Source organism: Linepithema humile, chromosome 7, assembly GCF_040581485.1.
Source record: "Linepithema humile isolate Giens D197 chromosome 7, Lhum_UNIL_v1.0, whole genome shotgun sequence".
NCBI lineage: Eukaryota > Metazoa > Arthropoda > Insecta > Hymenoptera > Formicidae > Linepithema > Linepithema humile.
The window spans coordinates 9,743,256-9,758,281 of record NC_090134.1 but is presented as its reverse complement, the minus strand read 5'-3'; the positions used below and the strand labels follow the sequence as shown (position 1 = coordinate 9,758,281).

At 40.6% G+C, this 15,026-nt stretch overlaps 2 protein-coding genes across 3 annotated transcripts in view; one reads left to right on the top strand and one right to left on the bottom strand.

Moving 5' to 3' along the window:
• The window catches only part of LOC105668201 (uncharacterized), a 71,405-nt gene that overhangs the window by 2,152 nt on the left and 54,227 nt on the right, over positions 1-15,026 (top strand). For both annotated transcript variants that reach the window (XM_067359138.1, XM_067359136.1), the window contains exon 2: positions 4,729-5,314. In XM_067359138.1, the coding sequence (XP_067215239.1) occupies positions 5,096-5,314 (219 nt within the window). In that variant the 5' untranslated portion in view covers positions 4,729-5,095. The remainder of the gene's footprint in view (positions 1-4,728; positions 5,315-15,026) is intronic.
• Positions 1-15,026, bottom strand: part of LOC105670189 (UPAR/Ly6 domain-containing protein crok) — a 123,926-nt gene that overhangs the window by 61,730 nt on the left and 47,170 nt on the right. The window lies entirely within an intron of this gene.

The following is a 15,026-nucleotide window of genomic DNA, read 5'->3' as shown; positions in this document are numbered from 1 at the left end:
ATTGATATGTGACGCCATTGATTGACATCGATTGATTTTGCAAATATCCCATTTTTAGAAGTATTTATTTTCACTTTTCTTTCGCTAATTTCACTCTTTTATTTCGTTCTTCAGAAAAGCTCCGAGCTTGTTAAACTTCTCGGCATACTTAATTTCGCAGCGCACGTGCTCCGTAGTTTCCTGTTCGTTGGCTTCTATGCGTGTGTTACATATCACGTGTGTGATCGTCTCTAGAAAGTTTACATTAGCCTCCGCACGCCAGTCAGCCACGCCGACTTGCGCTGTTTATTTGTCGCAATAACTATCGCGAGAGCTTTATAAAGTCCGGAAACGAGTTTGCACGCACGTGACTGCACTTGCGGCGGCGGCGGCGGCGGCGGCGGCTCGTTACAAAGCTACTCCTCGAACTTACAAAGAGAACGCGCGTAGAAGCAGCAGCGATGAATTTAACGAGCGCGCTTTCTATACCGTGTGAATGCGCGGGAAAAAAACGTGTCGTAACAACCGGCTACGCTCGCGAAATATTCCGACAAACTTTTTCGCAAGTAGGCACTCATACAGAATACGCAAACACCATAATTTGCCTCGTTTTTTTTTTTACGTTCTTTTTTCCAGCATGACGTATCATCGCTACTTTAATCCCAGAATTAAATATGGAAAACGTAGAATTTATTCTCGTTAGTTGCAGTTTATTGAGCCGTCGTGCAATTAAAAATTGCAATATTTTCTTACTCTTTATACATACACGAACGCGATTTCAATATTTTAATTGTAATATTTTTTTAACATTGTAAAATATCAAAATAAATATCTTTAACATCTCAATTCAATTTTAAAACAATTTTTACAGCCGAATTTTTTAAGTAATTTTCATATAAATATCGTTTTATTCTTAATTTGTTGAATCATTAGATAAATCACGTTTTTTTTTTTTTACTATTTTAACCGCTAATGCTTGTATTTTCATTATATTTAACATACCAGAGATTGTTTCCACGTACACAGAGTATTCGTTATTCGATAATAATGTATCCTAAAAATTTTTTTGCGAGAATTACAGCAATTTGTGCATCGCGAGTTGTTACCGAAGGGGTTAATCTACGTTTTTACGGGTTTTACGTCCCTTCGACGTGGTCGCCTCTCGTCCGCAAGTTTCGCACCGCGATTTAATTAAACTCCGACCCACCGTCGATTTTTCGACGGCGCCGTCGTTGATTTTACTAGCGGTGCCGCGAGACTCCGAACGAAGCAATTCCGGCGAGACCGGTCGAGTCGATTTAGTTCGTTCGTGCAGAAATCCGTGCCCGAACTAGTCAACCGGCCCTGAAAAGTTGCGGACCGTAGGGAAAATTCGCAGTGACGGCAACGACAGCGGCAAGGAATTGCCCCAAACTTATTCAATCGAACTAGTTCCCCATCGAACAGAGTGCTTCGTCTCTCGTAGCAGTCGACATCAGCGACACAGCGTTACAACATGACATGTATGACAATAAATAATTATGTTTGTCGCGATAAACGTTCTTTCAGCTTACCTTCTTCCTGCGCCTGCCGTAAAATATTCAACAATTAATTTTACAATTGATTCTCAACTGAATATTAATAATAACTGTTGGTTGAAATTTAGAAATTCGCAATTATTGCAAAAGTATTATGCCCGAAAATAATGTCTTGTCGATTACACGATTCTCGCGCTATATCGAGAATAACGAGACCTCGGGATTACGCTTCGCTTTAGCGAGTAATCTATGACTCGGCCAGAAACGGAAACGAGAGCAGGTTAAACTCTCGAGAGACGACTCTAAGCCGGAAACGTCACGGTGAAAAATTGTTACATCAACGAACGAATGGGTCCTGAGAGAGAGACAGAAGCCGGTTAAAAAGTTACAAAGAAATACACTCCTGTACATTTGTCGAATTTCGCTCCTTGTGAAGCACATTTTCCGCCTTTTTTTTTTCAGGAATTGTTTCTCGCATCAGGATATATTCTTCGCGATAAATATTTATATAACAGATTAACGTAAATCCTGTGACGCAATATCTGTAAATTTCCATGAATATAGATGCTCGCTTGCACTCTATCCGCCAGGAGTTGTAAAATGTTCATCACCTGAAACTTCCCACTCCCCGATCGATACTGATTAACAATTCAATGCTCCCTCGGATTCGAAAAATCCACCAAACGATGATCGTTTGTTCGCCTCGCTGACACTCGTAACAATTCTGTCGAATATGTATTCACACATGTCTATAACCAATCCTGGCTCTTAAGCTCTTTTGCCAGATATCCAATATAGATGTGAAAAATGAATAGAACAAGACTTGAAGACAGAAGCTAATCGACACTGATGTAACCGGAAATTACCGTTTCCGTGTCTGTTTCGTCTCGGTTTCATCTCGCACGCTAAACCGATTATCCCTCTTTACAACATGTACAGAGTAACCTGCAAGTTCGTAGCAGAGAGAGGCATATCCCGAGCTACTCACTGCCTTTGCTTTATTAAACGGAGCTCGCGTCGACGTCATCTGGCGCGACCGTAAAGCAAACTTATCGCGCGTCCTCTCGGCACCTCGGCGACCCCGTATTACGAGGTCGGACAGGAATTAGATTCGAAACTGCGGAAACCTCGAGCGCGCCTCTGCAAAGCACGATCGGCTTTGTCTTGTAGAGCGCGAAAGGGGCGTCTTTGCCGGAAATATACATAAATCATGTCCTAATTAATCTGCCGCGCTAATGCGACTGCGTTCTATACGGGGTGACTGGGAAATATCGCCGTCTTTTTCTCCGCCGGATTTCGCCTCGCCGGGTTTAATCTCTCGTGGCAAATATTTTTTACCGCCGACTGCTGTCAACCGAAGATTGGCAAAAACGGAGGGAGTATGCATTTTTCATAACTTTGAATTCTAAGAGGTTTCTTCTGTACTCCAAATTTATACAAATATACATACATTATGTATCTGTCTCTATTTTCATCTAATATTAAAGAAAAAATGGCAAATAAAATTTTGATCGAGATTCGCTTGAAATAAGAAAGACAAATTCTTTTACGAGGCCACTGTCGATCTTTTGTCGAAGGAAATGGAAGGTGGAAATTCTTTTCTCTCCGCTATTTTCTGTAAGTCGAATGATGTTTGCACAGTATGCGACGCATTTATTACCCAAGAGTAGGGAAGACACGGCGCAAATTTTCCATTCTTAAATTAGGTCGCGCATTCTGTGACTAACGCACGGCCGACGACGACGTCGGCAACGTTTCTCATGAATTGCAAATTTCTGTGTTGTTTTTCTCATCTTTATGGTTTCGCCCTCTTCCCCCTCTTGCCGAGCTTAATTAGTATGCGTTCGTCTTGTTTTGTCAGAAAATAAAACGTATATATATATATATATCTCTCTCTCAATTGACCATTCCCGATGAGTCTATAATGTAATCGAACCATTTACATATCATTACACATGCGACGGATATTTCAAAAAACTGTTTCAATCAGAAAACTGTTTTTTCTATTCATAATAAGCTATTTTTTCATAGTTGAAAATGACAGATGATCAATTTTCTGAATGCAGATGAAATGCGCTATTTAATAAATCTTAATATAATAATATTACTATTTTCAATATAATTATTTCTCAATAATATCACATTTTTCGAAACTATTTATATTACAAGAAAAGATTATAGGTTATAAATTCTACAGCTTTAAAATTCATTTAATTAATGTTATCCTACATCGCTAATCTCAAGTATCATTCTAGTTTGTTTTTCTCGCATCTTGCGAGACTGCTCCGAGATCTAAATAAATTATATCTATTTATCTCAGGTCGTCCTTAGAGGATCTATCTTAGAAGAGAATCCATCCATCTCTACGGCGTCTATCCATCTATCCACCAATTTATCAACCCGCTACTTTTTGTAGCAGTCGTTAATTTAAGTCGCGAGATCGAACGGCAAATCTAACGACCGTTGATTTACGGAAAGCACGCTTTTTTGGCACGATAATGGATCCAACCGGAATTCGGAGCGACGTACACTTGGATTTAATCAGACGGACTTCTTCGGAAGTCTGAAAGTACGAACGACATTCGCGGTGGAACGAACGACGGCTTAACATGCGAATTCTGGCGGGATTCGTTTTCTCCTTGACATTCCACCACGTTTCGCGGTTTCATCTCGATGTTCGTGATAGCAGAATTTAATTGACCTGCCTCAAAATTTATTCTTGCCACATTTTGCGGACGTACTTCGCTCTTAATATAAGCGCGTTCGTAAGAAAAGAAATTTGACGAATATTTATCAAAGCAGAAAACTCGTCAGTTGGTTCTAATTTTGAATAATTCCATATCTTTTTGGCCAGATAAGAAAATAATAAATAAGACATTTATACATAATAAAAAAATTAATAATTTAAATTAATTAAAAATATTCTAACTATATCAATTAACAAATTAACAAAAAATGGTTTTTAAAAAAAGCATATATGTTAATAAAAAGTAACACAGTATAGTATACATACACAAACTTGTATAATCTTCAAAATTCATGACAACAATTATAATATTCCTCTCTGTTTATTTTCACAGTGTTACATTACTTGTTACATTTTACGCGCTTAAGATAAGACAAATATATATGCTTGTTTTAAAAAAGTGAAAAGAGGAAAATATAATAAAAAGAACTAATTTGTTCGCACGCATGTAACAACCTCTGATCGCGCTCTCGTTTCTTCTTTCAGATCTTCAGGGTGGTCTCTGCCAAAAGCACCGTCAGTACAAGAATCGTTGCCAAGTTCGCGCTATGTGACAAGTCAACATTATTATTATTATTATTATTATTATTATCACACTTCGCGATTATTTCTTCCACAAACGCTTTAAACATGCATTAATAAAAGCTCGACGACTGCACGAGCGAGAATTACCGGATTTTTAATCTCCGATCAAACAAAGTATAAAGTATTTTGCGAGGAGGCGATCGAGAGACAGACATGAAGAGACTTGTCTTCGGCGGGAGAAAGTGATCTTGGACGAAACGAGGAAGCGAAGAGGAGTTCGGCGCGTCGCGTAAGACGAATCGGGCCGACGATAGGCCCGATCAGTGTGATGGTCTCGGGGTGGTGTCCATGCGTGCCACTGGGGCGTCGGCAATCGCCGGCCCAGCAGCAACAGCAACAACAGCAGCAGCAACCGCAGTCGTCGTCCAGGGCACCGTTCACTGTTAGCGGCGCGACCGATCGCGCGGATATGGTGCAAATGTTTTACTACGAGAACCGTGGCAAATGTTGCAAGAAATTACTCAGATACAACGGATATCCGAACAAGGTCAGATACAGTCTACTGTTCTGTTATAAAAATCGTATTTCGCAATCCGTTAAGGTGCGTTATATTTTCTGAATTTAGAATAAAGCTCATTTAAAATGAGATCAAATATTTTGAAAATTTGTTTTTAATTATATATTTTATATAAATTATCATATTTTTAAAAAGTTTTAAACAATTTTAGATTCTAGCATTTTCTCAACAGTGAATCATTTCATATATATTTTATTATATTTTATTGCAGTTTATAATATGCGCGAATTTTAATTTTAATTATATTTAATAATAAAATAAAGCTTGTACAATAAATATTGTTAAAAATTGTTTTGAGCTATTAGTCACGAGTAGTCGCGACTGTTTTCCGAAACAATGTATCGAAGTGAATCTCAAAGTACTGTAGAGACGCGCTCTCCGTGAAGGACATTAATTATTTGATAAGCACCTTGACGAGCTTTGTCTAGGAAGCACTTAAACTATTCTCTTGAGTAAGTTTCTCTCGCAGACTTAAGGAGTGCCCCAATCCTGCTCATATTGTTGTTTAACGGTGAATCCAGACAGATACGGCTATCAAGTTTCGTCTCTCTCTCGATCGAACGTAACTTATTGTTAGGTCATGTTTTGAGATACAATACATTAACATCCGCAAGAAACCAGTCAAAAATCTCCATTCCAACTTGTTCAATTAGAATCTCACATTACAACAAAGCTAAGCATTACAACAAGCATAAAAACAAAAGTTTTTAGCTTATGTTTAATGTCTATGAAAAATTTCTACGGTAATATTTTAATTTTTTCGAATAATAAGAAACAAACGTAAGTCTACGCAAAATATAAAGGATCCACTAGAACTCTGATTCTAATTTATAGCCCACTCCTTATATTATACATTGGCAACAAATAATAATTCATCTATAGAGATAATACAATTTTCATGGAAATGTGATATTCCTCATTCAACCGCTTCGTCTTTCTATTAACGATTATCGACTTTTCCGGTCGGTCTTTCTTAATAGGATGTGATTTTAATCACATTTGTAGAAAAGCAATCGCGCTGATTATATCGGAATCTCTTCGATAATTGGCCTAACTAGATATAAATCTATCCACATATCCATTTATCTATCTAATGAAACTAACTCTCCATCCATCCATCCATTTATCCGTATAATTAAACCGACTATCTACCATTCGATTACATCGAATTTTCGAATCGAGGAAATGCCTCTTAAGCGCTTGATAGACAGTTACGTCCAAGTTGAATTTTCCATTTACATTAATACAGTATCAACTGTCAGTTATAGCTTATATATTTTTGCTACAAATATTATTATTGTTGAGAGATAATTCCATATAATTGTCGGTTAATAAGATCCACATATTGAATGACAATATAGAACAAAATAATTTATAATGTAAAAATAGTATGTAAAATTTACGAAAAAAACATGTGACCATTTAGTGTTTAAATATGTATAAATAAAGTCTCGATTCGCTGACTGCGGGCATAAATCGCAACTTTATCTCGAGCGCTTCTCGTAAAAGTCGATTTAGAAGCGTGCGACAAAACGCGTCGCGGCGATAAAAGTTTCGCGAAACGAATGTGACCCAATGAACATTTCACGCTCTACAGCAGGTTCGGGGTTTCGGGGATCCGAAATGCACGGCGAAAGCGAGACAGATAGATAGGAAAGAAAGAGCGAGATAGCTAGTCCAAGTTCACCGCAGGGATGGGCGAAGTTTCCGAAAGCCCCCTGGGAAATAAATCGATTCGATATCTGAATAGCCATTATGCGGACGTGGCTTCGCAGAATAAAGAGAGCATAGCGAAATGGGTTGGCGTGGCGGGAAAGAGGACGAACCTCAGGAGAGGCGAAAGAGGGCCTTATCCGAGAGAACTGGGCTAATGCTCCGAGTTGGAAAACTCCGATTCGTATCGGCTAGAATTTTCTTTCAATAAATTTTCTTTCAATAGTTATTATTCATCGTCATCATTTATTACTCAAGCCGAAGTCGGCTCGCGTGTCATCTTTTCACTTCCACCCACGTCTTTTGGTGTCATTTTCCCCGCCAACTCTTCGCAACTCTGCTACTCTTTTTAAGCAATGTAGATAAATCTCCGCAGATTCCGTTCTGTCAGAAAGAGAAGAAAAAAAGGCGATCTATAGGGAATTTCGATGCGACTATCTGTCGATCATTCATCGATTATGGAAAAGAGTACGCGACGACTTATCTCTCGTCGGCTTCAATTGTCTGATAACGGTAGAGTCGGAAGAGCCGGTTTCTCGCACGGACGGCTTTCCTATTTTCTCGCTCGCTCCCGCGGAATATGCTTTCTCCTCCCTGCTATATCTTGCGTATCAATCTTAGACATTACGCGGATGCTCGGGTCCGGAGAATCTAAGAGTTATCCCGGACCAGAAATATGAGCGCGGTAAGTTCCCATTTCGCGAAAATATTCTTCCCAAATTCCAAGTGCCATTCTTGTAATACTTCGAAGACAAAGTATAAGTGGATTCTTCAAGCGTCATTTTGTAGTTGCGCTTCGTGGCGTTACGCGCGTTACGCGAACATCAGCCGTATCGGCGATATCGATAAACACTGTTCACTCGTTTGGATTCAACATCTAGGGATTCGAGAGATCTGAAAGTTTCGATAACGCACACGATTCGCACATCGGCTCTGAAATATTCAGCGACGAAAGTTATCTCGGCGAAGTAACACGGACTAAGTGTTGCTCTGACCCGCGCAAATATTATCCGATACTTCGACGATTGATTCGCTAAACTCCACGCTGTTAACACTCAATCGTGTCACTATCGTAGCATAAAGGCAATTTAATTCTAACAATAGTTGTTGCAGCTAATAATAATTCTACGACCGTACGACGTCGATGTGGATACTCACGACCGACATTGTGTACTTTTCCTCGTCAATATGTCATTGCCGATAATGCCGCAGTTATTTTTACGCGCCCTTCGATACTTTAATGCGAGCGATTATAAATGGCAAACGTGAAAGGCACTTGTGAACCACGGAGAAGCAAAATGTGCGAGGATCGATTGATAATGGAAAAGAAAATTTTTCAGAAACTTGATAACTGAACATTTTATAGATATATTCCGAATTTTTCATGCTCTTCTTCAATTTTTGATGACAAATATTATATATTCTATAAAATATTACACAGAATATATAAAAATAACATAGCTGCGTTTTTAATACTTAAACGGGATACATGTTTTCGCGATTCAGTAAAATTTTGACTCTATGTATCTTTATATAAGATAAGCCGAAAAAAACTTTCTACCTCGTTTATTGTGTGATCAATTGATTTGTGCAAAAAGTATCGAAACAGATCAATTCTGTTTTCGAAAGGGATAACTATGAAAAATGACCTTAAAAACAAAATTGATCCGTTTTAGTATTTCTTGTGCAAATCAGTCGGCTATGAAATAAACGGGGCGAAAAGTTTTTCTTGATCCACTCTGTATAAAACTTTTAAGATTTTTCCTGAAAATGTCATTTTTGATCAATCTGGCGTCAACTTTTTCTTTCTCAGAGCAGCAAAATATTATTATCACTCTAAAAATTGTTTAAAAATATTTCCGTCTATAAGAAAGACAAGCAGTCTCGACTTTCAACCGACCGTAACATCAGCTTTCATATATCTTTTCACACGTCGCTCAGAGACATTAGCGAAAAACTTGAGAAACGTTTGAAAACGTCTCGATCGAAGAAGGAAATGATTCGCAGAGAAATATAAAGTGGCGTGTATGGATGCGCCGTTGGTTTTAATCCATCACGCTCGATGTACTCGTGATTAACGAGCGTGTCTCACCGGGGTCCGCGACTTAACGCGCGCTGACACGTGTTTCGTTAGCGGCAATGTCTGCGGTATCGACTTCGTTGAGAAGGTTTCCTCGCGACATCTATCGCTTGCTGATTAATCGTTCCACCTTTCCCGTCCCGCGGATGATCAATGTACATTTCACGGGCAATGGGCGAAAGCTCAAAGTCCGTGCTCTCTCTCTCTCTCTCTCTTTCTCTTGTCTGCAATTCGAACAACGGTAATTAACGACTTTTCACGGACAGCTGTGTTTCTCCGTGAGCCCGTTTGTGCTCGGACAAAAGTTATGAATGCTCTTTGACATTGTCTTTTGAACTTATCTATTGTACTCGTATAATGCATACATATTTTGCAAATTTAAAAAAATGGTAATTTCACAGAAAATTGACGTCTAGTAACGTAAATTTATATTAATAAAATTTCGAGGATTTTCTTTCAGAATATTACAATATTAATCATATGTGTATAGAGCGAGGGAAGAATCGCGAGCAATGCCTTAATGTATTCTTTCTGCAATTTTCTCTTTGATGGAAAAATAATTCTTCATGCGTTCCGGAGAAAAATGAGCTCGTTTAGTTTATAACCCGACTGCGTCATCTATTTGTTCCTGTTAAAAGTTAATTAGCGAGCTCAGCAAAATTGCCTCAGGGGATCCGGCGAGAAAAACAGCGGGGATCCGGGAAAATACATCTTTCCGCGCGAAATCTCTACTACGCGAAATTGAATGAATCGCTATTAAAAGCGCGCTCGCGCTTATAAAATTGTTCGTAAATACGAGCGATACCGGGGAGGATAAAGAGCCGAATATATACACGGCGTCACTATTAAAAGCCGCCGCTCGCGGAGAATAAAATTATGCCGCGAGTGCACGTTCTTTCGCGAGCGCGCGCGCATGCACATGCAACCGGAGGGGCACTTTGTCACGAGTGCACAGTACGGTTGCAGTCATGCATGTGCACTCGGAAGAAGCGGCGCGGTTACAATTTACCCGCGGTAGCGTCGTCGTCGTCGTCGTACATCTTCGGCGACATTTTCTTACCGCGGTGTTTTCTCTTTCTTTTTCTCCTCTTTCTCTCTCCCTCTCTCTCTCTCTCTCTCTCTCTCTCGCTCTTATTCCGGCTTCTCTCATCCCCGGAAAATTTCCGCGTCGTGGGAATAAACGCAAATCGCGCGCGATGGGTTTCCCGTGGTCTTTGAGAGCCGAGCGGCGATGAGTAATTCAAATTAGCGACAGCGCAAAGCGAACGATTTTCAAGCGAAGTAGTCTTTACGCGGATAGCTCTTCACACCAAGGCAGTATGTAATTGCTTTTTAACAAGGATCTCCAAGATTCCCGGGACACTCGTTATCATCAAGGCGCGGTCTTCATCTTCGATGAATATGTGGATATACAATTTATGTAATAAAAATATCAATATTCGGCGCTATTTAATTATTCTTGGAAGAAAAATATTTCTTTCATTTGTATCAAAGCATTTTTAGATTTTAAGTGTACTAATCATCAATAAGTTTCATTAAATATATTTTCGAATCGAATAATTAGTTATCTCATCACTTTGACGAATTTCCGCATTGATAAGAGCGCAGCGTCGGATTTCGATAGTGGTAAAACTTGTTTGCGGTATTGATATCCATCTACCGATATCGGTAACGAGCAATAAACTGACGGCTTCCTTCGAGTTCTGCATTACGCGCGAGAGCGACTATTAACGAGGTCGCTTGTTCAAACTTGTGAATCACGGTTGCGCGCGATCCGCGACAGACACGTTGGGGGCCTCTGCGAAATTTCGTCGATGCAATAGTCACGTTTCCACGGGCTGTTATTACGCGCTATCGATCGTTATCGCGCAACAATACCGCGCGAGACAAGCAGCGTATAACGCAGCGTAGCGCCGGCACCGGGGGATTAAAGTCGCCGTGACGAAATAAAAACCGCGGGGTGGACGATGCGCGATTAGACGTCGGAAAGGAAGAGAGAGAGAGAGAGGCTACCGGGCCAGCCGCCGTTGCCGTCGGTCAGAAGGGAGTCAAGCCTGGGAACAAAAGAGGCGAAAGGGCCGGCGAGAGAGTGGCGAGGCGGGGATCGAGGGGGCAGGGAGGGTGACCGAGTGAATACGTATGTACACGGGGGAGAAAAACGCGAACGACGAGAGAGAGAGAGAGAACGATAGCGATGGTAGAAGAGGGTGGAATATGGAGAAAGAGGCAGCGAAAGAAAGAGAGGGACGGATAGAAGGCGAGAGAGAAACGACACAAGGGGGCGAGAGGGGGTGGTCGAGGGAGGAAAGGAGGGAGGAGAGGGAATCGCGGAAAAGAGGCAAGAGGGTGGATATTCCAGGCTGCACCCCCGTGGCAGCGGTCCCAGCGTATCGCCATGGCAACCGACCCTGAAACACCCTCCGGCCGTCGCACTACCATCGCATCGGAGAGGGCTTCGCTTTCCGATGGCAGTAATAATGTATCCTCGCTCTCGCTGTACTCGCGCCCGTTGTTGATGTAGGTCGCAGGACGCAGGACGCGACCGCATACCGCGCGCTCGGGGACGCGACGCATGCACAGCGCGGGAGATGCTGCAGGCGTGAGTCGGGCTTTTCATGCTGCTTCCCGGAACCACTCCGATATCGCGTGCATATCGCGAAATAAAAGCGCGCGCGACCGTTGAATCTCCCCGCGTGTCCCCGCGCGACAAAATGTTCTCCGTGCAAGATGTTCACCGTACGTTCGCGGACTCGGCATTTCTTTCGGTTATTTCAAAATATTACTCGGGGACATTGCGCGATTATTTTTCTTCGCTCCTAAATAAATCGACGAATTTTCTTGCCGGACAAATGAATTAATTGTAAGAAACACAGGCCAATTTCTCTCTTGAACTTCGAGTCTTTAAAGTTCAAACCGATTATTGAGCCGAAAGTCTTTCGCAACTCTTGTGCACACAAGAGATGCGCTATGACGTTTCGGCAATTCTTTGCCAAATTTACGATATCGCGTAACGACCGATATATTTCCGTGTTTCGCCATACGGAGCGTAGAGCTGAGAAAAGGGAAGAAATACGACTATCGCGGCGCCATTAAGATAATACGAACAAACTACCGTGCGTGGCGTTGTAATAATAACGTAATGGCTCGTGACGATACGGTCTCGTGTGAATTTACCGCGTGCCGCCTAAGTCCCATAATATCGCGGGATTCGCCATTGTCTTCGCGGGAAAACGACAATAAGCATTCATGCTGATTGCTTGCGTACCGGAACGCCCGTTCTTTGTCGTATCGAATTATTGAACTTCTTCGCTCGCGTCTCCCAAGGGGCCTCTGCATAATTTCATATATCCGGGGAACAGCGCATTTGCGTCTCTTAAAAAATACCGTTTCGTTGAATAAAATTATACGACACGAGATACATTAGGTTCTCAATGAGAGTAGTTATTTGGTTGGTATTCTTCTTAACGAATAGCAGAATAGCTCGCATTTTCAACAACGGCGCAGTGGCCCGCCGTCCATAACTCTGGTATGCAACAATAACCTTTTATTGCGATTGCACCATTGATCGATCCCCGGGGATGGATTTACTGCCGGTAGCTACAGATCGGAATTTATGTCGGTGCAGCGTCGAGAAGCCGCAAACGGAGTCGCTGGTCTCCGAAGGCTTGCAGCTTGCTCGTTACCCCATTTCAGGCGATCGAGAGGAAAATCTCAACTATAATGATAACCATCTCAACAAAGATAAACGAGAATGGTATCGCAATTTCTTTGAAATTTTCTTCAATCTATCTTTTGTAGTCACAAGTTTCTGAATTTATAAGAAAATTATACATATAGCGTTATTTTAATCCTAAAAGTTATATTACACATTTATTTGCGCGATTCTAAAACTTCGTGATTCTAAAATTAAAAATTTTACAAACTTCTGGATCGGAAGAACCAAGTGTAGTTGAAGAGATCCATCATCAAGTTTTCTTGTCGAAAACAAATTAGTAAATTTGAAGTTGATATACCTAGTTTTAATACTGCAGATTTAATACGACGAGAGTTACGGCATTAATCGCGTGGGATCTACTGTACCCCGTGCCATTTCCCAAGGGCAAAGGCAAGATGTCAGGCAATCTCGCGCGACATACGCTCGCATACGCTTTAATATTATTACATATTACGTTATTATGCTGCTACACTGGCGAATATATCGTTAGCCTTAATCAAAACGTTCTATATGCCGCACGCTTTTCTGCCACGCTGCGGATTCCACTTCTCCACTCGAATTATGCAAAATGCGTCGGGGGAAAGTAGCGCCATGCGCGCGCGTGCAAGTACTTCGTCGCACGCGAGTAACTGCATGTTATTATCAGATATTATTAGGCAATAAGGAAAGCCGATAATGCAAAACCACTCGGGGTTAGTATGTCATCTTTATAGAGCTTCGGAGGCACACAAAATCGAAATTATTCGATGCTTTCAAATAATAAATTAATCTGAAAAAATATAGGAAAGAATTTATACAATTAAATATTATTTCTCGTTTGAAAAAATATTTCTTCGTATTGAAATTTTCTGCAACAAAAATATTTCACCTTTTTTACGTACGTTTTTTCAGATAAACTGTTTGATTTGAAATTTAAACGTTATTGTCTTTCCATCATAATTTAAAATTCTTCCTTCAACATAAACTATTTTATAAAGTAAAAAAATCTTTTATGGTATCTTCAAAATCGAAGCATGATGATAAAAGATAACACTGCACAGAGGAAAAAACGGATAAGGATCTAAAAACAAAGAAGTGGAAAAAGAAAAACGCAAGCTGAAAGAAAGCATCATCGTGTGTTCGTCGATGTATCACGGGAAAAGCGAGGTCGGCGTTTTTAATCGGCGCCACTTGTTTCTAACGAGCCTCTCTTGTTTAAGTCTCTCTAGCCGCACTCAACCCCCTTCCCTCTTTTTGCGCGTAATGCAACGTGAATTCAAATGAACTAACAATAAGAAACAGACATAACTTTTTAAACATTTCTTGCAAATGCTTCAACTGTTTAACATATTTTAAAAAATTAGTTACTTTATTCAAAACTATAAAAATAACTTTATATGCCATAACATGCGGTGATTGAACATTCTTTTAAATCAATTTTAATGCTGTGCTGCATCTTCTATTTATCGTGGTGTGTCTCAGACACCGATCTATCTTCCTTTGTTTTCTGTCATCTCTCGCTAGCCATCTCGATCATCCTCACGTTTTATCCTCAGGTTTCCAGTTTGAAGAGGGACCGCGACGTTTTCACGTCGGCCATTGTGCTCTTTAATTTACGAGGTACCATCGAGTGTGCCTCGTATGCAGAAAGCAAGCATGTGAAGGCGTCGCATGACAGCCTGCGAGAGCTAGGGCTGACAATTTATGTCTGTTATCTTATCAAGGTTCGCGTACAAAGTAGAGGGTGAGTTCAAAGGAATCTAATGATCAAGCGTGCAAACGTCGATCATTTTACGTTCAAATTATAATTCTATCTACAGTCGTTCAGAAAAAAGTCGTTCAGATTTTATGAAATATGAATCGATCGATAATCACATGTATTTACAGAGCTTTCGTACTTTATTTTATCAAGTCGAAAGTGATAATTTTTCTTGTTTTCTCTGAACACGGATGCAAGAAGTTGATATTCGACATAGTCAGCCGATATCGAGATGGAAATGCAGAGCAAACTCGATTAGGTAAACTACAGTTTTAATAGGTCATTAAACTCGACCGAGTGCACGACCAAAGCGCAAATTTCACAGATAACGAGTGGATGCAACGGCAGTACACTACGCGCCACGCTTAATTGCACCGCGACGTGCTTTTTCGCCGATTAACGGACGTGCTTTGCCGCTTTTGCAAAAAAAGTTGTC